This window comes from Arachis hypogaea, chromosome 20, assembly GCF_003086295.3.
Source record: "Arachis hypogaea cultivar Tifrunner chromosome 20, arahy.Tifrunner.gnm2.J5K5, whole genome shotgun sequence".
Lineage (NCBI taxonomy): Eukaryota > Viridiplantae > Streptophyta > Magnoliopsida > Fabales > Fabaceae > Arachis > Arachis hypogaea.
Window position 1 is genome coordinate 71,027,347 of NC_092055.1, and position 24,035 is coordinate 71,051,381.

Consider the following 24,035-nt stretch of genomic DNA (forward strand, 5'->3'; position numbering starts at 1 on the left):
GTCCAATCCATGGTGTGGACAAGATTCCAATAGCCTCTTGAACCTAGTCCAATACTCATATAAGCTTTCTTGGTCCTTTTACATTATACCTGAGATTTCCTTCCAGATGTAGTCGGTTTTCTCCGGTGGAAAGAACTTGTCTAGAAACTCTCTTCTCAAGAAATTCCAATTGGTTACAATCTCATCTGGTTGCAAATAAAACCACGTTTTTGCTTGCCCCTCAAGAGAGAAGGGGAAGGCAAAAACCATAATAGCCACCTCATCGGCCCCATGCCTTCGAGCCGTGGAATAAGCAACTTGAAAATCTCTTAAATGTCAGATGGGGTCATGACCCGGAAGCCCATGATACTTGGGGAGGAGATTTATCAAGCTATTTTTCAACTCAAAGTTTGGATCAAGGTTGGGATACCTTGCTTGCCAGGGTTGGAGTATGATATCCGGAGCTCCTTGCTCATGCAAGGTGATTCGGCGTGGCTCCGCCATGTATGGTTCACCTGTGGGATGCAAAGATGTATTAGTGATGCCAACAGAAGAATAGGATGTAGCAGACTCCAAGTCACTCTCAGTACCGTCTAGTAATTCGGTATGTTCCTCAAGAGATGCCGAAGTACTAGCCGTATAGTCAAACTGCTGTCTAGCTTGCCGAGTGTGTAACAAAGTTCTTTCAATCTCAAAGTCAAGCTCGGCTAAACTAGAGTTCGGTTGAGACCGAGTCATCAAACTTGGAAGTCATAGCACATGCATAAAAGAAATCTAAACTACAACTAAGTATTGAAAGCAAGTAAACTATCTACACTATTCACATATTCACATAACCAATGTTAAGGCATACGTTTCAACCACTCCCTGGCAACGGCGCCAAAAATTTGATAGCATGGACTATCATCGGTAAAGAATTTTACAAAATATTCGCGTTGCAAGTATAGCCCTCAACCGACAAATGATCCTCGAATCAAATTTTAAGGGTTTGGTTGTCACAAAGTTCAACCCCAATAAAAATAATCGAAGTATTCAAACCTCGAGTCGTCTCACAAGGAATGGGCAAACATGTGCATCAACATTGGTTAGAATTCCGGGGTTGGAAGTCATGATTAAGAAATTAACTAATAGACTTGACAAGAAAGAAATCTTAAAATGCAAGAAACTAAATCAAGTAACTAAAGCAAGGCATGAGCAATTTAAAACTAATAAGAGAACATTCAAAATGATTCTACTCTAAAACTAACAAGTAACTATAACTAGGATTAAGGAATTGAGATTTTTGGGTTACAAATATGAATAAAAAAAAGCAACTCTTGGCTAGGCATAGGAATTGGGATCACTATCATTGTCTAATAACCAAATCTTGACAATTGTGAGGAACCAAGCCCATTATGTTTACTTCTACACTTGAAGTATGTCAAATAGCTTGATCAACATCAATCCATAAGCCCTAACCTAACTACTAATTGACTTAGTAGTAGGCTAGTGTCAATGGTTATCAACTTGACCACTAAGGGTTCTCAAATCACCAAACCAATTAGACCCAATGACTCAAGTTTACCCAATATCCTTAACCTAGGCCAAGAGTAAAGAAAACTACTCCATAATCAAAGGAAACATTTTCATCAAACACATGGTAGGCATCAATAAAAGACATACTCAAATTGCAATTAAATTGGAAATTATAAGGACCCTCTAACAATTATCCATAAAGAACAACTCAATTAACACTAACAAGCATAGAAAATGTCAATGTACTCATAAAATTCAAGATCTACAATATTCATAACATGAGTGGAAATTGGAAAATAACAAGATAACATAACTCAACACAAGATCTAAGCAAAATTATACTAGGAATTCAAATTAAGTAATCATAACTAGCAATTAACAAAATCCAATTCAGAAATTGAACAATGGGAGATCAAAATCAAACTAGATCTAGAGAGGAATAAGGGTTTCTCTCTCTAGAAGAACAAGAACCAAAAACTAGCAAAATTTGTGTCTAAGTGTGTAATGGATGATCCCCCCTTTCCCCATTGAGTTCCTGGATCTTTTTCATGTAGAATCAACTTGAATTTGGGCCTGCTGAGCCTCAGAAATCACCAGGCACGATTTCTTTAATGAGGTCATGTGTAACACCCTCATTAGCCTAAGCCTTACCTCGCATCGTAAAGCAAAGGTTAATCATAGGTTACGACAGTTCTAAGCTCATACGTATAATATATAGAAGGAATATAGTAATCTAGAAGCCCGATGAAAGATATAGCCCAAAAACAGAATTTGAAAAGCGCAAAGCGTACCAGCAAAGCTACTATCTTAAGCCACAAGAAACAGAAGTGATATAAACAAGATAATAGTATCATGGTATAATATTATAAGAAACTAGCCTCGACTCGCAGAGTTTAAGCTGGCTAGCCATATACAGACCATATAGAAACCTGACAGTTTAAAAACAGCTTATACAAGTTTTGTTCTCTCAAATACATGCCTCTAGGCAAAATGAAATACAAAAGAGAGATGTAGAAACAAGATAAACCAAAAAGACTCCAAAAGAATCCAAGATCCTCCGCTCCTGTCACCATCCAAAGCAACTCACCGAGGTGGATCGCGACCTGCATCTGAAAAACACAACAAAGATATGGTATGAGAACCAGAGGTTCTCAGTATGGCAACAGTGCCCAGTGATGTAGGATATAAGACCCCGGGACGCCAAAAGGCAATCCTAAGCTCCATATCCATCACAAGATTCAAGCTTAAAGCATTCTAAAACAAAACAAGCATAATATAAACCTTATCATAATTAAACTGGGTAATCTATCTTAAGGTATTTCTACTTTAACCAAACACCGCTGTCCCACAGCCTTCACCAACCTATCCTCCATGTGATCCCATCGCCACCGCCTTCCGAACCTGCTCAATCCCAGTAGAAAGCACAATTAATAAATAATGCAAGTAAAACACAAGTAGAAGCATATGAGACAAATAATTCAGATAGCAGGTAAGGATGTTATCTAATTAGGCAAGCCATTATAAGTAAACAAAGCATTCAAATAGATAGAAAATGCATATGATGAATGTCTGCCCTACTGGCTGTGATATCACATTGTCGGTTCAACTGCCAACCCGACACATCTCCATGGAGACGTCGCCCTTCGGATTTCTCATATGGGAACCCCCGAGATATAGTGCCCGAATCACTGTCCAGGTACCGACGCCTGCTTGCCTATGGTCCGAAGGGATGCGAGCGAGATACCCTTGCCACAGACCTCACATCTCAACGCAAGCGGGATGAACCACCGCCCTTCCACCGCCACCGCTACCTCGATAGGCGGGATCCAACCCCGTCCCTGCCGGGTGCATAGCGTCTCATATTCTTAGTAAAAATAATATTTCAGTGGTTTCCAGAAAACATTTTCAGTATACATGGATCCATCGTCTCAATCCGAGTCCTCGACTCGTCTCAACCACTGTCCATTCATAACTCAGTTTCCAATGTCAAAAGTTCATCATTCCTTATCTTATATATCATTCATCCTCCACCCAACGTCAAATCATTCTCAGCATGCCAGAAACCTAGGCCTCCATTTTCTAATTTATCATAAAACCGTGTTCTAGAAACCTTAAGTTACATCCCATGTTCCAATACTCAAAACTAGGCCCAAAAGTCTTAAAATGGTATTTTAGAAGCTTACAACCTTGTTGGGAAGGTAGAATAGTTGAAAACAAATAAAATTTTGAGAAATAGGACGTGTGCAGCCGCACAGGGGTGTGTGTGTGCGCATGCCCAGGAGATTTTAAGACGTGTGTGTACGCACAGGGCTGTGCGTACACACAGGTGACAAAATTTTTAGAATCTGTTCACTCGCACAACCTGTACCAGCGCCCCCAACGGACTGACCTTCTCGACGTGTGCGTCCGCACAAGTTGAAATTCTTCCTTAGATATGCGCGCGCACAAGCTGTGCTAGCGCTGCAAACAGAACGCATTTCCCTGCCTGTGTGTGCGCACAGGTGTGTGCGTCCACACAGGTCAAAATATTTGCAGGGTGTGCTCCGGACGAGTGTGTGCGTCCGCACATATCAGAAATCATGAAATTCTGCAACTTTGCAGAATTTCAGATTTTTAACACCAACTTTGAATGATCATAACTTCCTCTACAAAATTCTAATTTTCACAAACTTCATATTGATTTAAAAGGTTTTCAAAGATCTTTAATTCTAAACAAAATTCAGTCAGTTTCGAAAACCAAGGCAAAAGTTATGATCGGACAAAGTTCATCAAAATCCAACTTTTATCTAATAACCCAATTTGCCAATTTTTCCAACTTTCACATCTCAAATCAACCAAAACACTACCAAGCCAATTAAAGTCCCTCCAAGATCCATTTTTCACCAATAACTACCCTCTTGGGTCACAAACCACAATTTATACCAATCTCTCGTCATACTTCATTATTTTCAACATCAATATCATCATATTACAATTATCAATAACTTTCCACCAGCACACTCACCATTCATCATTAGATCAACGTCAATTTTCTATCATCAAACTCATTCATGCTTCTAAGCCATAAACAACAATAGTCATTCACCCCAATTTATCATACATCATAATCTCAATATCATTATTTCTCAATCATAACCATATTAATTCAACATAGAATATCAACCAAACATCATCAACAACCACATAAATTTAACTCTATCCCATGGGTCACTAGCCTAAGTGTCCATGAATATTATATACTACATAGAGAAAACCGAAATCATACCTTGGCCGATTTCCAATATGTACCAAAATTCCAACTTAGCACAAAGAAGCTTCCAACCATAATCCAAGCTTTCAATCAACTCCACAAGCATCAATAATCACCAACAAGCGCCAATATTCATGCTAATATCACATATAATTTATAATAATTCAACCTAGGGTTTCATATATACATAAAACCACAAGAGATCAAGTAGGCTCACCTTACTCCATGATGATTGGGATAAAACCCAATAATGATCAAATGCTAGAGTGTACCTAAATGATCAAAATCACAAGAACCATTCATTCACCATAGCCAAAAACCGAATCTGTAATGAAAGGAAGAACTGGGCAGGTAACTGGAAATCTCATACCACTTTGTTTGAATGAAATCAAAGAGCTCGACGAGAGTTTTGCGTGGCAACCGACGGCACACGAATCGGAGCTCCGTAGCTCAAGTTATGGGAGAAAGAAGATGAATGTGAATAGTGCTTCTTGTAACCCTCACCTCTCTTCTCTCACTCAACGTTGCTGCTACTGGTTCGATGTTTAAGTGGCTGAAATGGTCACTTAAAGGGACTTATATAGTGTTGGGCTTGGGCCCAACTTGGGCTCATTCCAACCCGTTAGCGTTTTTAGCCCGTTTGTCCCAACATCGGGCCAAACCGTTAAAATTAACGCCCGGTTTTCGACATCTAATATTTTTCTAAGGTTTTTGATTGTTTAAAATCTTTTCTCGTACAGTACCGGGCAGACTTGAACCGGTCTAACCGGTTCAACTGCCGGTTTGCGGTTTTTCATAATTTTTTACAAAAAGCACATTTTCTGACTCAGAAAAATCTACTGAGTCCAAAAATCACCTTTAAATCCCCTAATTCTCACTCTAATTATTCATAATCTAATTTGGGAAAGTAAATTATCTAATTAGGTGGTTAATTAAGCGTGGTTCTTACATCATGTGCTGCTTGTCACGCGTACGCATCATGTACGCGTGCGCGTCACCTGAATTTCGCGATCCACGCGTACGCACCAAGCACGCATGCGCGTCGATGGAGATTTCACCAATTCATGTGGATGCGCCATTCTTCGCGTGCCATATCCAGCTTCATGCACCCACGCGTGTGCGTGAGGTGCGTGTGCGCGTCGCAGCTGATTTTCCAAAAACCAATTCTTCATGTTCCTTCCACTTGTGCATGCTTTCTTTCTCTCTTCTAGGCCATTCTTACCCTATAAACTCTGAAATTAATCAACAAACATATCACGGCATCGAATGGTAATAAAAGAGGATCAAAATATGGCAATTTTAAGGCAAAAGAAGCATGTTTTCCATCATGAAGCAATATTAGGAAGAGAACACAAAGCCGTGCAATTTATGTGAATAAGTGTGAAGGATATTGACAAAACCCCCCAAATTCTACACAATATAAACCACAAAATTGTGGTTTATCAGTGTTTGAATAAGAATAACTCCATTTATGAATAAAAGCCTTATTTCATTTGTCATAAAAAATGGGCCAATCTAATATGTAGCTTAGTATGCAATATAGCTTAAGAACAAGTTGTACACCCATTTAATGATGCCACTCTGGTTCAATAAGTTCAAATCTGAATGTGTGTTTTAATGCACATTCTGTTTGGAAATTAGTATCTTGTTATTTTGAATATGCTTTTGCCAGTAAATTAAAGACTCCAGAGCTTCACTCTTATCATCTACACATTAGTACATTTTTTTTTCTGCAATGTAATGTTATTATTACATTTATACTCTAGAGTAATAGTTATGTAAAATAATACCATATGGAATTATGTTTGGAATTATTGACATTAATAATTTTTATATAGATAAAGTTATGTCTTATATTAAGGAATTGTGTTATAAAAGATTTAGTTTTTAAATTTTGATATTAAAAAATAAATTTTTAATTTGAGAATATGTAAATAAAATGAGATTAATGAATGATTTAAAATTAAAAATAAATAAATAATTACAGGATTTGTGGAGGTTTGAAAATCTCACAAAATAGTTAATTTTTATTAAATTAAAAAAATCAATTTGTGGGGGTTTAAATTGGAACAAGAGTGATTTAAAACTCCCACAAAAGTGTAATATAAAACCCCCTACTAAACACACACAAACCCCCCCCCCACTAAATAGATTGTGTAGGTTTTTAAAAACCCCCCACAAAAGACCTCGTGGCACCTCAAATTTTGGGGGTTTTAGAAACCCCCCACAAACCATTTGATGGGTGTTATAAACCTCTACAAATAGAAAAAAAAATCTCCACAAATAAACAAAATCTTGTAGTGAGATATATGCTAATATATATAAAGACATGAATATTAAAGTGATTCACTCTGAAAATTTCCAATGGTTATAATTAATGCATATTTGTCAATATAGTATTCTCAATATGAACATGGTAATAGAATATTTTTTACCAACGATTATCATGGTAATTAATAATGTATTTATATACTTTGATCCCATATATCTAATACCCTAAAGTGCAAGTTGAATGGATATTAGATATTATTTTAAAACTTGTAGAATTAATATTTAGTCAATAAAAAATCTGTTAACTCTCGACAAAGAGTTTAAACTCTATTATTATAATGATTGGAATAAATAAAACATTGGCCAAAAAATTAAAGGAATGAAAAAATAAATTTCTTAGGTCATTCACAATTCATTATAACAATGGTAACAATTTAGATTTTGGCAATTAAAGTATACTCTAAAGATAACCAATAGCTAAAAAATAGAAAAAAATTATACTTTGTTCTTTTCAGGTTCTTAGTAAAAATATATTATTTTATACTATCGGGTAATTGAGGAGTCTTACTAGATGCCAACCATAATTAGTAAATTTAGTATGCTTAATTTACTACCTTTTTAATATTGAACCTATGAGGTCATACACTAACGAGTGTTATAATTTTTGCTAAAGAATTATTTAGTTATTATTTTGATTTGATCAAATACATAGTTATATTAATTCAAATAGAATATTATTATATTCTATGCTAGCACTAAGAATATAAGAATAACATGATTTTTAAAAATATCAAATGAGAATTGAGAATAATTAGTTATTCTATTTCTAAATTTGAATTTTAAATTTAGATGAGATCCTAACTGATTTTATTTCAAATTGTATTGTGACATGATTCATAAAATTTGAAAGATGCAAGATTAAAATAACAATATATGATTTAAATTTAAAATGAGATTTAAAGTTGAATTAAGATTCAAATTTAAAATCAGTAACAAATGTCATACTATATATATGTATGACAAGAATAAAGAAAACGCAATAATTTTATTCTTTTATATATCTCTACACACAATAATATGCGAGTCTAATTCTGGAAGAATTTTATGGTATGTAAGGAGTTGTAAGAAGTTTTTCAATTTAGATAAGATGTCAATTGGTCAAAGAATTGACAGCAAATATTGATTTTGATACGGATATGCATAGAGCTTTCATATCATCACAGAAGAAAATTATTTTTACTAGCTTACTCAAGTATTTATATCTAATCTATATTAGTAAAATAAAATTTTAAATACAAAATAAATCTTTAAAATTATTTTATTACTTTCGCTACGTATTTTGAACACATAATAATCTTTCACTTTCTCCTATACAGATTACAATCACACATCAAATATATCAAAATTTTATTGGTTATGCGACTTGGACATTAAATCACTTGCTATCGAGGGTTTTTGTTGTTATGTCACCATGGCTGTGTTTGATTCTAAGAATAGAATAAAATAAAATATTTAAAATAATATTTAAAAAAATATTTGAGAATTAGTAAAATTTATTATTTTTGACTAATAATTAATTAATAATATTTAAAAATATGGACTAAAGTATATTGTTAAATTGTCATACTAAAAGAATTAGACTGATAGTTAAAAGTGTTAACCAAAAATAATAAATTTTGTTGGTTTTTGAATTTATCTAGTATTTTTATATTTTATTTGATGATAAATTAAATATAAAAAAATAAATTATAAAAATTTAATTAATTTTTTTATATAAAAAATTTAAAAATATATATATAACGATAAATCTTGGGCATTTCTTCTAATTAATGCAAATTTTTCCTTTCCAAAAAAAAAAAAAATAGCTATCACATTACAACGCGCTATTTTGACATCATCGTCACATCACTCAACACAAGTCAAGAAGCTTCATGTATGGATTCATAGACCAAATTTCCTACCCACTAATAGTAGTATCCGATAAATCTGCAATAGCATGCTAAGTTTAATTTCAAATATTGACTTTGACGGTTTGACCTCATCAAACCATAGAGAAAATATGACCAAATTTGATACTAAATAAATCAATTTCTTCCTCATTATATTTGTTTACAGTTCATTATTTTTTCTTTTCTCTTCCTACTTTATTAAAATTTTAAAATTAAATTGAGATTATTCTATAAAATAAAAAAAATCAATCTATAAAAAATTGACTCAATTTAGTCATTGTAAAAATTTTATTCCATGACTTTTCAAGTATTACGATTTAGTCTTTTAAATTTAAAAAAGTGCATCAATTAGTCTCTCACTTGTATATCATTCGTCACCAAAGCTCAACATCGTTAGTGACGTGGCTCAAGCTTTGTCACGCTGGATATATTAAAACAACGTCGTCGTATATGTTTTGGAACTAAAAAGTACTAAATGATGTCGTTCGAGGGTTTGCACAATACTAAAAAGAGGGGTGTAACATTTTAGTATTGTTCAAACCTTCAAATGACGTCGTTTTAATATGTCCAACGTGGCAAGGCTTGAGCCACGTTACTAACGGCGTGAGCTCCGATGACGAAAAATACATGAGAAACCACATTGGTACACTTTTTAATTTAGAGGACCAAATCGTAGTAATTGAAAAGTCGGTAATCAAATCAGTGCAACTCGCCAATCTCAGATACCAAAATGGGGCTTAACTCTAAATTTTTTAACGATTCTCAATAATTAATTTCATAGAAGACAAGCACATACAAGTTATTCCCAGTGACAGATCCAAAAAATTTTGTCAGTGGGGCAAAATATATAATATAATAATAATTTTTATAATTGTACTATGGTATTATAAATACGATTACTCCTCAAATTATTTAACTAACAAATTAAATCAATAAAATAATAAGTTAAAATAATAACAAATAATTTAGAATTTCATTCTTTTGGGTTTCATGTTTTGAAAAGATTGAATAATCTTTTTATTGTCAACACATCAAATGTCTTTCTTTCTATATGTGTCACTAATCAATCATTTAAAAATTCATATCCCATACGATTACGAAGCCGGCTCTTTATGATGTTTATAGCAATGAAAATTCTTTCAACTAATGCAGTTGTGGTGCACGAATCTCTACACTTTTTGTACAGCTATACCAGCAAGTTCACTGGGTCATCCAAGTAATACATGAGCGAGTCAGAGTCGATCCACGAGGTTTGTGGTTTGAAGCAAGCTATGATTATCTTGCAGGTCTTAGTCAGGCAGATCAGAAAATTATTGGTTTGAATTTGGTTAAACCATAAAAGGAATAAATCAAAAGGGGTAGAAAATACTGTGAATGAAATTATACTCAGGGATAGGAATAGAGTTGAGGATTGGAGTTGCTTTGTCTTTCTGAATTAAATCTGGTAGTACTACTCTCTTTGCTTGTGAGTGATTTCTTCAATGGCAGGCTGTATGTGATTGACACTGGTTTGAGCAGCTGCCAATACTCCTCCAGATCTGAACCCCAGGTTTAGTGTGGATCCATTCTGATTGAGGGTGAAGCTCGTACTAGTTCTAGCCTCTACCACAGAGACTCTAATCTCCCCGGAAATCGGCTGAACTGATGTCTCGAGAAGTCCCCAACGAAGTAGTAGATTAGTCATCTGAGAGATGTATATTCAAGCTGGCAGTTCATGATTGTCCGATGAAAGACGCACTCTGAACCCATGTAAAATGTGATAACCTTATGCCAGTTCAACGCATTCATAGTGATGAAGAACGAATACACATCTTAGAATTAATCAAACACGGATCGAAGGGAAACAGTAATACTTTTATTAATTCATGGGACTAAGTAAGGCTCCTCTCCTCAACCTAGGAGGTTTAGAAACACATACTGAAAGTAAAAATACAATGGAATAAACATAATAATGCTGAATGGTGGTGAAAGTGTACGAATAACATGAATCTAATCCCTTAAATACTAAACAAATGACTAGTAAGGGTAAAACAGTCTTTTTAGTGCTAAAATCCACTTCTGAGTCCGACTTGGTGAGTGTTTGGGATGAGCATTAATGAGGTCCACGTGCTATAAGATTCCTTGGGTGTGGAATGCCAGCTAGGGGGTCTTCTCTGAGCCTTTGGACGCTAGGCTCTGCTCTTTGGGCGCTGGACGCCTGGAAGGGGGTAGGAAGCTGGCGTTGAACGCCAGTTTTGGGCCTTTTAATCCGAAGCAAAGCATGGACTATTATATATTGCTGGAAAGATCTAGAAGTCAGCCTTCAATAGCCGTTAAGAACGCTCTATTTGGACTTCTGTAGCTCCAGAAAAGCTCTTCTGAATGTAGGCAGGTCAGATCTGGACAGCATCTGCAGTGCTTTCTCTGTCTCTGAATCAGACTTCTGCTCCAACTCCTCAATTTCAGCCAGAAAATACCTGAAATTGTCCAAAAACACAAAAACTCATAGTAGAATCCAAAAATATGAATTTAACACTAAAACCTATAAAAACTTAATAAAAACTAAATAAAACACACTAAAAACTATATGAAAGTAATGTCAAAAAGCATATAAAATATCCGCTCATCACAACACCAAACTCAAACTGTTGCTTGTCTCCAAGCAACTAAAAACAAAGTAGGATAAAAAAAATTAAGATACAATAAATTTCTAAGTTTCAAATGAAGCTTAGTTAAAATCAGATGAGCGGGACTTAGTAGCTTTTTGCTTCTGAATAGTTTTGGCATCTCACTATCCATTGAAACTCAGAGATATTGGCATCCTTAAGAACTTAGAATCCAGATGATATTATTGACTTTCCTAGTTAAGCTTATTTTGATTCTTGAACACAGCTTTCTGAGTCTTGGCCGTGACCCTAAGCACCTTTGTTTTCCAGTATTACCACCGGATACAATAATGCCACAGACACTTTAACTAGGTGAACCTTTTCAGATTGTGACTCAGCTTTGCTAAAGTCCCCAGATAGAGGTGTCCAGAGTTCTTAAGCACACTCTTTTTACTTTAAACTATGACTTTAATTGCTCAGTCTCAAGCTCTTCACTTGACACCTTCACGCCACAAGCACATGGTTAGGGACAACATGGTTTAGCCACTTAGGCCAGGATTTTGTTCATTTGGGCCCTCCTATCCATTAATGCTCAAAGCCTTGGGTCCTTTTACCCTTGCCTTTTGGTTTAAAGGGTTACTGGCATTTCCAATCTGCCCTCCTTTTCCTGCATTTTTGGGTAGTAATGGATTTTTCTGCTTCTTTTTTTTCGCATGCATAATAATTTTTTTTCTTTTGCAACATGCTTTTTCTTTTGCTTTTTGCTGCTTTTTTTTGCTTCAAGAATCAATTTTTTTAGATTTTTTAGATTATCAATAATATTTTTATTTTTTCCTTATTCTTTCAAGAGCCAACATTCATAAATTTTAACCTCAAATATGCACTGTTTATTTTATACATTCAGAAAACAAAAGCAAATGACACCACATCAAACTAATTAAACATTTTATTTTAAACTTGAAATTCATGCATCTCTCAGTTCTTTACAAAAAATTTTATTTAAGCAAGGTGAGAGATATATGGAATATTTTACAACTTAGAGACATAAAATGCAAATGATCATGTAACTAGAATAAGAGAATAAATAAACAGACAGACAGAAAATAGAAAAATAACAGAAAAAGAGTAAAAGATAATGAATCCACCTGAATGATGTGGCCAGTGCTCCTCCTTGAGGATCCCATGTAGTGCTTGATCTCTTCAATGTCACTCCTTTGTCTTTGTTGAGGTGGATGCACAAGTTCATGTGCATGCTCTCTAGTTTGCTCCATCCTCTTCTTCTATACTTAAGAGTGGTAGAAGTCACAAAGCAGAGCTTTTGCAACACCAAACTTAAGAGTTTTGCTCGTCCTCGAGCAAATATGATCAATGAGGAAGAAGAAGGTGGGGTAGGTAGAGCTTCTGTGGAACCTCTTGGTCCTGAGAGGCTAGGGAATTCCATATTCCCTGCTTTTCTACACTAGCATTTGAACGCCCAGGGATTGCTCCCTGGCTGGCGTGCAACGCCGGTAATGCTCCCATCTTGGGGCGTTGAACACCCAGTAGGGATACCCTAGCTTGCATTCAACTTTAACACTCTTTCTAGAGTGTTCTGTTTTCACTGCTGTGAATTCTGTCTCATGACTGATGCATATGATCATGACTCTAACAACTGAAAGAAAAACAAAATGAAATAAAATAAACATGGTTAAGTAAGGTTGGGTTGCCTCCCAACAAGCACTTTTATAATGTCATTAGCTTGACAACCAACTCCTTTCAAGGAGGAAGATAGTTATAGGGGAATAAATCCTCACTCATTACTGGGAGCTTCCTTCCTGTGCTCTCATGGAATAGCGTAATACGCTCAAAAAACAGGATTTTGTTCACTGCTTAAGGCAGGGTTGGGCTTACAGCAGTATGCTGGTGTCCCTTTTTGTCACTTTCCTCTTCCATGGTGAAAAGCCCTCTGTAGGGATATTCTTATTTTTCCAACCCCTAGGTATCTTCCTTTTGGGGCTTTCCTCCTTTGTGGACAGTGTACATCCAACATCAAACTTATGTTTGGTCTTAGGAGGGATTGAGTTAGTTCTATCCAAGGGAGGAGGCTTGGATGCTGAATCCTTTATGGAAGTGCCTCCCTTGTTAGGGGGTAATGGAGGGTCAAGGACCTTGAATACCATCCAGTCCTTATGAAAGGTAATCCTTGTTCCCTTTTGGATTCCCAGCTTCTCCATTACTATACTTAACCCTAGGTCATATAGAGCCTTCTCAAAGGTCATGGTGCCTATGGTGCAAGGAATCGAAAAGCGTCTAGGGTCTGGAAGCTTCTGAGGTAGCTCTTGCTGAACCAAAGCATTGAGGTCTTTGGAAAGCAATGGAGGTTCTTCCTCCAAAGGCTTTGTACCAAATAGTTTGGCATTCAGCTTTATGAGAGCTCCTAGGTGCTGAGCAACTTGCTCTATCCTAGTGTCTTCATCCTCACTTGAGGATGAGTAGTCATCAAAACTCATACACTACAGAAGTGCATTCAAAGGAACCTCAATGGTCATTATGGTTTCTTTTGGTTGTTTGATAGAGGGTTCTTGAGTGGGCTTGAAGCTCTGAAGGGGTGTGCTCTCACTAGCGTTCAACGCCAGCTCCGTCAGCTTATTGGGCATTGAACGCCCTTGCTGTCCACCCTGACTGGAGTTCAACGCCAGTCCCTCTAGCATTCTGGGCGTTGGACGCCTAGCAGGGGTGTCCTTACTGGCATTTAACGCCAGTCCTCACTGTGTTCAATGCCTTTCCACTCTCTCTAGACTCAGCCCTTGCCTCAGTGGAAGGTATCAGATTTAAACTTAAGCCAAGATCATACAGGACTTTGTCAAAAATGATCTTTCCTGTAATCCATAGGATCTGAAAGCTCCATGGATCTGGCATTTTTCTTGGCAGCTCGGGCTGAATTAGGATACTGTACTTCTTAGTAAGTATCTCTATTTCATCTCTCCTTAGGTCCTTCTTTTCAAATACCTCTGTAAAAGAGATATTAACTTACAGTTCCTTAAGGCCTGCTAAAGAATGAGCTAACTGCTCATCTGCCAGTTCTTTCTACATGCCAAGGAAATGTGGCTCTTGAGGTTCTTTCATCTCTGCAAGTGGGAGCTTTGTGATTATCACAGACTCCTCTTGTACGCCTAGATAGGAATCAAGTTGAGGTTCCTTCTCTTCTGTAAGGGCGTGCTCAATGGCAGTCTCAAGATCCCCTTGGTCCTTGCTTGCCTTAAGTCCCTCAGTAGCATGCTCGTCATGTTTGGCCTCCCTGGTGAAGACTACTGTCTCACCTTCTTTTAAGGTTTTCATGTCTAAGACTTCTGTCCTAGTTGGGGTCTCCTCACAGGAGTATAAGTGTTGGTTATTGGCAGCTATCTCAATGAGCTCATCTGCCTCTTCATGTGTCTCTATAAAGAGCAGAGGACCATTTGTAAAATGATCTACTGTCTTCTTGGCTATCTCAGAGATTTCTTCATAGAAGATCATTGTCTTGCCCCATCCTGAGAATATATGGGGACGACAATTCGTGAACATCAGCTTGTACTTCTCCCAAGCATCATGGAGAGACTCACTCTCCTTCTGCTTGAAGGTCTGAACATCTGTCACTAGCTTTGCTAGTCTCTGTGAGGGAGAGAACTTGTTCAGGAAATTGTTAACAACCTCATCCCAGGTGTTCACATTTCCTCTGAGTTCCATATGCCACCATTCATTTGCTTGAGCATTCAGAGCAAATGGGAAGAGTTTTAGTCTGGGGGCTTCAGAGTTCACTCCATTGACCTCTACAGTATCACAAAACTGCAGGAAGTCGGAGATGAACTTACTTAGGTCTTTCTGTGGGTGTCCATGAAACTGGCACTTTTGCCGTAATAGTATGATCTGGTCTATATTGACCTTAAAGTCATCTGGTTCAATAGGAATATTAAATAAATAAGAACCTTGAGGTCTCCTAATTTGAATATTCCCTTTTGGATCCATAGTGACTTCAGTATTCCTGCATACATAAACAGGAAAAAGAAAATAAGAGGGAAGAAAAATGGGAGCTCTATGTCAAAGAATAGCGGACTCCCTGTGAGATGTAATCAAGAAAGGAGAGAAGAATAAAGATAGAAGAAGGAGAAGAAGAAAGAAGAGACTAATTCGAATAATTAGAAGTAAAGAAAAGAAGAATTTCAAATAGAAAAGATAAATAAGAATTAAAATATTTTTATTTTTTATTTTATTATTAATTAATTTTCGAAAATTAAGGTTAATAATTTAAAAAGAATTGAAAATTAGTTATTGATTTTCGAAAATAGAAGAGAGAGAAGGAGAAATAGTTTTCGAAAATTGAGAGAGAGAAGAGTTAGTTAGGAAGTTTGTTTGAAAAAGAGGAGAGAGAAGATAAATAATTAATTAAGAAAAGAAAATTGAGAGAGAGAAGAGTTAGTTAGGAAGTTTGTTTGAAAAAGAGGAGAGAGAAGATAAATAATTAATTAAGAAAAAATTTGAAAATAAAATAAGATAAGATAAGAAAAGATTTTAAAATTGAAATTTGAAATTAGAAAAAGATAAGATAAGAAATTAAAAAGATTTGAAAAAGATTTAATTTTAAAATTTAAAAAGAAAAGACAAGAAAGAAAAGATAAGATAAGTTAGGTAAGATAAGATAAGATAAGATAAGGAGGTTAAGAGAAGATAAGTTTTAAAATTAAAAAGATTTGAATTTTGAATTCTAAATTTGAAAATTAAATTTTGAAATTTGAATTTTGAAATTCTAAATTTTGAATTTTTGAAATTGAAACAAGATAAGATAAAGATTTGAAAAAGATTTGAATTTGAAAAGGTCTAATTTTTTAAAATTGAAATTTAAATTTTAAATTTTGGATTTTGAAATTAAATTTTAAAATTTAAAATTTTAGATTTTTAAATTTTGTATGTTGAAATTTTAAATTTGAAATAAGATAAGATAAGATTTTAAAAAAGATATGATTTTTTATTTTGAAAAGATTTGATTTTTTTGAATTTTAAAATTAAGATAAGATAAGATAAAAAATTTTAAAATTAAATTTTGAATTTTTAACTTAAAATTTCAAAAATTACTTAAAATAAAAATAAAAAAGATATTTTTTTATTTTTTAATTTAATGATGAAAGAGAAAAACAAGTAAAAGACACAAGATGTAAAATTTTTAGATCTAGCACCCTTTAATTTCGAAAATTTTTGGAGGGAAACACAAAGGGATACGAAACTTAAAAATATTAAGATCAAAACACAAAAGAGACTCAAGAACACTTTGAAGACTCACAAGAACACAAAGAACAAAATTCAAAGACTCAAAGAACACAAGAACATAAAAAGAACACCAAACTTAAAATTTTTAGAAAACTAACAAGAAAATTTTTGAAAAACAAAAAGAAAAAACACAAGAAAACACCAAACTTAAAGATTTGAAACAAGATTTAACCAAAGAAAATATTTTTGAAAATTTTTACAAAGAAAGACTCCAAGAACATGAAAAATTCAACAAGAACAAGAACATAAGACTCAAACTAAGAACAAAAATTAAAAAAAAATTAAAAATTATTTTTTAAAAGCTTTTAATGTTTTCGAAAATTTGAAGAAGAAGAAAATAAAAATAAAGGACTCTAATCAAAGTTATACTCTTGCAAAAATCAAAGACTCAACAAGAACATAAATTGAACAAAGAAAAGAAAAAAAATATTTTTGAAAAGGTTTTTAATTTTTCGAAAAAAAATAAGAAGAAGAAAATAAAAATAGAGGACTCAAAACTCAATTAAAAATGATCAAGAAATAAGGTACCTGGTCTAGGGAGCAAGACAATCTGGCAGTTTGTCCAAACTCAACAATCCCCGACAACGGCGCCAAAAACTTAGTGCACGAATCCCCACACTTTTCGTACAGCTATACCAGCAAGTGCACTGGGTTGTCCAAGTAATACCTGAGCGAGTCAGGGTCGATCCCACAAGGATTATGGTTTGAAGGAAGCTATGATTATCTTGCAGGTCTTAGTCAGGCGGATCCGAAGTTGTTGGTTTGAATTTGGTTAAACCATAAAAGGAATAAAGCAAAAGGGCTAGAAAATACTTTGTGAATGAAATTATACTCAGGGATAGGAATAGAGTTGAGGATTGGAGTTGCTTTGTCTTTCTGAATTAAATCCGGTAGTACTGGTCTCTTTGTTTGTGAGTGATTTCTTCAACGGCAGGCTGTAGTGATTGACACTAGTTTGAGAAGCTGCCAATACTCCTCCAGATCTGAACCCCAGGTTTAGTGTGGATCCATTCTAATTGAGGGTGAAGCTCGTACTGGTTCTAGCCTCTACCACAGAGACCCTAATCTCCCCGAAAATTGGCTGAACTGATATCTCGAGAAGTCCCCAATGAAGTCGTGGATTAGCCGTCTGAGAGACGTATATTCAAGCTGGCGGTTCATCATTGTTCGATGAAAGACGCACTTTGAACCCATGTAGAATGTGATAACCTTATGCCAGTTCAACGCATTCATAGTGATGAAGAACGAATACACATCATAGAATTAATCAAACACGGATCGAAGAAAAACAGTAATACTTTTATTAATTTATGGGACTCAGCAGGGCTCCTCCCCTCAACCTAAGAGGTTTAGAAACTCATACTGAAAGTAAAAATACAATGTAATAAACGAAATAATGCTGAATTGTGGTGAAAGTGTACCAATAACATGAATCTAATCCCTTAAATACTAAACACATGACTAGTAAGGGTAAAAGAGTCTTTTTAGTGCTAAAATCCACTTCTGAGGTCCACTTGGTGAGTTTTGGGCTGAGGTTTAATGAGGTCCACGTGCTATGAGGTTCCTTGGGCGTGGAATGTCAGCTAGGGGGTCCTCTTTGGGCCTTCGGACGCTGGGCTTTACTCTTTGGGCGCTGGATGCCTGGAAGGGGGCAGGAAGCTGGCGTTGGATGCCGGTTTTGGGCCTTCTAGTCCAAAGAAAAGCATAGACTATTATATATTGTTGGAAAGCTCTGGAAGTCAGCTTTCCATAGTCGTTAAGAACGCTCCATTTGAACTTCCATAGCTCCAGAAAATGCTCTTTCGAATGCAGGCAGTTAGATCTAGATAGCATTTGCACTGCTTTCTCTGTCTCTGAATCAGACTTCTGCTCCAGCTCCTCAATTTCAGCCAAAAAATACCTGAAATTGTCCAAAAATACAAAAACTCATTGTAGAATCCAAAAATATGAATTTAAAACTAAAACCTATAAAAACTTAATAAAAACTAAATAAAACACACTAAAAACTATATGAAAATGATGTCAAAAAGCATATAAGATATCCGCTCATCAAGTTGCTATGGGCAAAACTAAAGCTAACTTTAAAGAAGAAACATTAATGGATAAATAATATTTTTTCAAGTCTCAACCAATTTCTGAGAAAGAGCACCAATCCTATTTAAGTTTGAGAATTGATAATCAGAACGCACATCTAATATGAAGTTCTCAAGTTGACTATCAAGTGCCAAAAGTTGAGTGGAAAAAATTCTAATGGATAGATTGAGCTAACTGTACTGGATCAACTTCTCCTTATCAAATACAAAAACTAAGTGTCTCAGATTCAGGCAAGCTATACAAAGAAGCAATTCAGTATTCACCTCTGTAAAACGATTGTTAAGTTCTTGAAGTTGTTTATCAACTATTGATAGAATATCTCAACTTGAAAATGATGCAAATTTGAGATCTTTTGAGCTTTACATTTTGATCTTCCTTGTGACACAAATATATCATCCATTTTTGGAACAGTAATATTATATTTGTCACAAAACAATCAGACTTCAACAAGTAAAAGAGACCAATGCAACCATCATCTCTTATATTTTGCAACAATTCCTTAGACACTTTAACCAATGCCATAACATTTACAATGTCTTGATAATTCTTTTGTAACGCTTGAGATAAAATCATTAGTAACTCCCAAGATATTTTTCATCAAGTGCAAGTTGAAAGTTAATTCAAACGATTAAATGACATTCAATAAATGACATGCTTCACCTCTTTGTTCTGAATTATTTCCATCTTCCTCAACATATTCAAGAACATTGATCACGGAAGGAAACAAAGAAATTAATTTAAGTATAGTTCTATAATGTGAACCCCATCTAGTATCTCCAACTCCTTTTAAAGCTATTTCTTGATTTAAACCACATCTACTAAAAATTTGTCCACTTTATAATGCTTCAATTGTCTTAGTCATCTGACTATCACGAAGCATATCTCTTCATTTACATGAAACTCTAACAACATTACACAAATTGGTTAACAAATTAGAAAATAAAGCAATTTCAACTTATTTTTTTACAACCGTTACAAGAGCTAACTGAAGTTGGTGGGAAAAGCAATGTCCATAGAAAGCATAAGAATTTTCTTTCAATATCAAAGTTTTCAAACCATTAAATTCTCCTTGCATGTTACTTGTACCATCATATCCTTGTCCACCTATTCTTGATAAACTTAAATTATATGTTCATAATAGTGACTCCAATACTAATTTTAGAGATAAAGCATTGGTATTAAAAACATGAACAAGACCAAGAAAACGCTCCCTAACTTGTCCTTCTTTGTTCACATACCTTAAACAAACTGACATTTGCTCCTTAATAGAAATGTCGTGAGCTTCATCAACCAAAACAGCAAACAATTCATCCCCAAGATCATCAACAATAACTTTTGTTGTTTCACTTGCAGCAGCTCTTACAATATCTTTTTGAATTGAGGGTACTCTTATTTTAAGATTCTCACAGGTATTTTTGAAAGCACGATCAATCTCTTCATTATATTGCACAACAAAGTTTAGAAGTTCCAAAAAATTTTCTTGATCAACAGAATCATTTGTCTTATCATTACCACAAAAGCCTAATCATTATCGCAAAAGAAATCTAATACAATCAATTGTAGCTGTAAAGTAAATTTGATAATTCTTTTTAACTTGCTCAAATTGTTTTTCAATAACAATACTGATGTGTTGTTTTGGCTTCATAAGTGCTTCACATTTTCTCCAAACTTGATTATATATGAGTACTATTATGAATTCCAACATGAGTTTGTGCTCTCTTTTTTTTTTCGATTTGAAAAATTATTAGTTACAAAAGCATCACCACCTTTAGTCTTAGGTTTTATAAGATAACAAAGACAAAAAATAGTATCTTTTGATATACTATACTCTAACCAGTTGCCATGTCATCAAACCAATTTAGATTAAATCTTCGAAAAGAAGAACCACAAGAAGTTTACGAAAAATCATAAGTCCTTCGTTTACAAGGACTTTTGTACAAATATGCATATCTAACTTTGTCTCTGTCATTCGGATGATAACTTGAAATCTTTGGTTGTTGTCCTAGATCTGCTATAAGACTCTCTACTTCGAATTCTAAAAACATCCTTTTGTTAGAAGAGGTCGATAAATTATTTTGAGATTCAATCTCCAATGATGAAGTAATAGGATAAAATTATAAACTTAAGTTAATTGATTAATTTAAATAATTCACAATTCTACAAAAATTTAAAAATACAGTATAAAATTATAAATACAAAACTGACAAACATATGTCATTCCAATTAATTTTCAACAGCAACAACTAATAATATTCTAAATTCCTAACTCAAAATAAGTCAATACACAAAAACAATTAACAAACAGATTAATGAAACAAAATTAGCAATTACATAGAGAGAACAAATTCAATCAGAATTAACAAACCAACTAACACAGTAAAGCAAATAAGCAATGAAGCAAGCAGATCATGGATTCAGTATTTCAGACTTTCGGTGAATCATGAATGTACCAAGAGTCCTAGACTGAACTGCAGAATTCTAGGAGGCAGAATCCAGCAGCGGTGTGACGCCCAGCGACAGTAGGACGAAGGATGAATTGTTGAAGAGTGAAGAGAATCACAGATTCACAGAAGAAGAAGAAGAAGAAGAAGACAAAACCAAAGGAAGAATGCAAAAGAAGAAGAAAAAAGCAGAACAGAGTACTAAATAACTAGTGAAGCAGAAGAAAAACGCTAAAAAAGAAGGTAGAACTAAATGCCGATGAAAGGCAAAAGAGAAATGCAACGGCAGAACCACACAACCAATAAAGCAGTGACGCAGAAAAAAAAGACAGAATCAGATGTGAGCACGCGGCAATGCAAGGAGAAACCGAGCGATGGAGCTACGCGGGAGAAATGCTGAACGGGACAGCAATGTCAGCAACAGTGAGCTAGTGACACTGGTAGAATGACGGCAATAACTCTGGAGCCTAGAGAATTGGACGGCGGAGGCTGACGCAGAGAAAGAAAATTGGAAAAGAGAAAAAAGAGAAAGGTTAGGAATTATATGTCCCGTATCTTTTATATGTCCCGTAGGGCCACACCAATTCATTCAATCTCTACTATCAACATGCGTAACTTATCAAATTAAAATTAAAGGAAAAAAAACTAACATTAAACCGTCAATCAAATTTATTGTTGAGGGGCCAGGCACTAATGTGAAAGAGGGTAGATTAAGTAGGAAGAAAAGTTGTCCTGATAAATTGAGAGAAGAAACAACGCAACTTCACAGATTATTATTCAATTAACATAAGCTAAGTCAACGTATTAATCGGTTCTAACCACACACACATCCATTACAAAATTCAAAAGTTAATTCGGTTATTCTGCACTACTACTACATACAATTCAAATGCGTAACTCACCCTATATAAACCACCTTCTTCTTAGTACAACACCACACCAAAAACTCAAACCATAACCAAATATATTCTTATTAGTTAACTTAATTAAGCGATGGGTGGCAAGTTTGTTGGGAGTGTTATGATTTGTGTAGTTGTAACGGTTTCCATTATCGGAGGGACAATGGCGGCGGGGGTTCCGGGGAAGCCTTGGTCGTTTGGTTTCAATAACAGCCATAATTGGTGGTCCAGATTTGGAAACAAAACACAGCAAGAAGCGAAGACCATTATCGTTGGTGGCTCCCAGCATTGGCAGTTTGGATTTAACTACTCTGATTGGGCCATCAAGAATGCGCCCTTTTACCTGAACGATACCTTAGGTACAATTGCACTATTATACCTTATTATTCTTATTAATTATTATTCAGGGAAAAATTCATGTGACATTACCTTTATGAGAAGTTAATAATTAAAAAGTATTATAAAATAATTTAGTTAAATATATTAAAATATTTAAAAAATTTTAACTATTTAACTTTATGTAAAAATAATTGCATGTAACTTCGCCATATTATTTATCTTCTCCTTCTTTTATTGTTGCTCGTACCTACGTAACATTACACATTTACACTATAGGCCTATATTTTATACTTGATAACAGATTTTAATAATAATTTCGTTTGGGATTTTAAAACGGCTAGATAGTTGAGATATTTAGAAGCCGAGATCTTTATTTAACAAGTTAGTTGGATTTGTTAGAAAGTTAGTTAACAATGTTAGTAAGCCACTTAGTCCTAATTTCCTTATATAGCTTGCTTGTATAAATACAGTAGCTTGAATTGTAAGTTTTAGATTTTTTTTACTTTTAATTATTTTATTTATTTTAAATCTTAAATAATAAATTGTTAATCCGAATTCCAAATTTAATTAACCCTAACCTCTAAATCGTCTTCTAAAAAATGAGAACTTTTGAAAATTAAAAATTAAAGAAGAGTTCGCTAACATTAATTAACTAACTAAAATTGATTTGATGCACTTTCTCAATTAGATAAGTTTCTATATCAATCTATATATCTATATTCATACCGTAGCCAACCTTAAGAAATTTTGTGATTTTAAAGTAAAGTTGGTTGTGGATGTGGGTGGATGCAGTATTCAAGTACGAAGCTCCAAATACGACGAACCCTTTCCAACACAGCGTGTACTTGTTTCCGAATTTGTGGAGCTTCATGAAGTGCGATATTAAGAAGGCGAAGAGGGTGGCTAAAGCAACGCAAGGAGGAGGAGAGGGATTCAAGTTCGTGTTGAACAAGTGGCAGCCTTACTACTTTGCTTGCGGTGAGAAAAATGGCTTCCATTGCAACAATGGTCTCATGAAGTTCGCTGTTTTCCCAATGATTCGCCCATTCTGGTCTTCTCCGTGATTATCAAATTCTTACCTTATTATCTTCAACATGCATTAACTTAAATAAAGCGAGTTTAACTTATTCTTGCATTGTGGTCTATTTTAGATTTTATATATTTGTTATGTGATTCTCATGACCAAGATATGTGTACTAGTGGTATTGATGAGAAGCTTGCTTGTAATAATAAAAACAAGAGATTTGCAATTTTGAATTAATTAAAGGGAAAGTATAGGGAGCCAATAGAATATTTATATAATGTGTACAATGGAAGTTTTAGAGAGTATTAGAGATATAATCATGGTGTTTGTTACGGTACGATGATAAATTTATACGTACCGATATAATAAAAATGTGGACAAGTAATAAAACGGCACGTGAATTATATTA

The 24,035-nt window shown here is 34.6% G+C and overlaps 1 protein-coding gene across 1 annotated transcript; it reads left to right on the top strand.

Moving 5' to 3' along the window:
- The first annotated feature begins 22,234 nt into the window (after positions 1 to 22,234).
- LOC112784140 (uncharacterized) lies at positions 22,235 to 24,035 on the top strand. Its single transcript, XM_025827256.3, has 2 exons — positions 22,235 to 22,622; positions 23,395 to 24,035. The coding sequence occupies exons 1-2, from the start codon at positions 22,358 to 22,360 to the stop codon at positions 23,664 to 23,666; spliced, it is 537 nt and encodes a 178-aa protein (XP_025683041.1). The 5' UTR covers positions 22,235 to 22,357; the 3' UTR covers positions 23,667 to 24,035.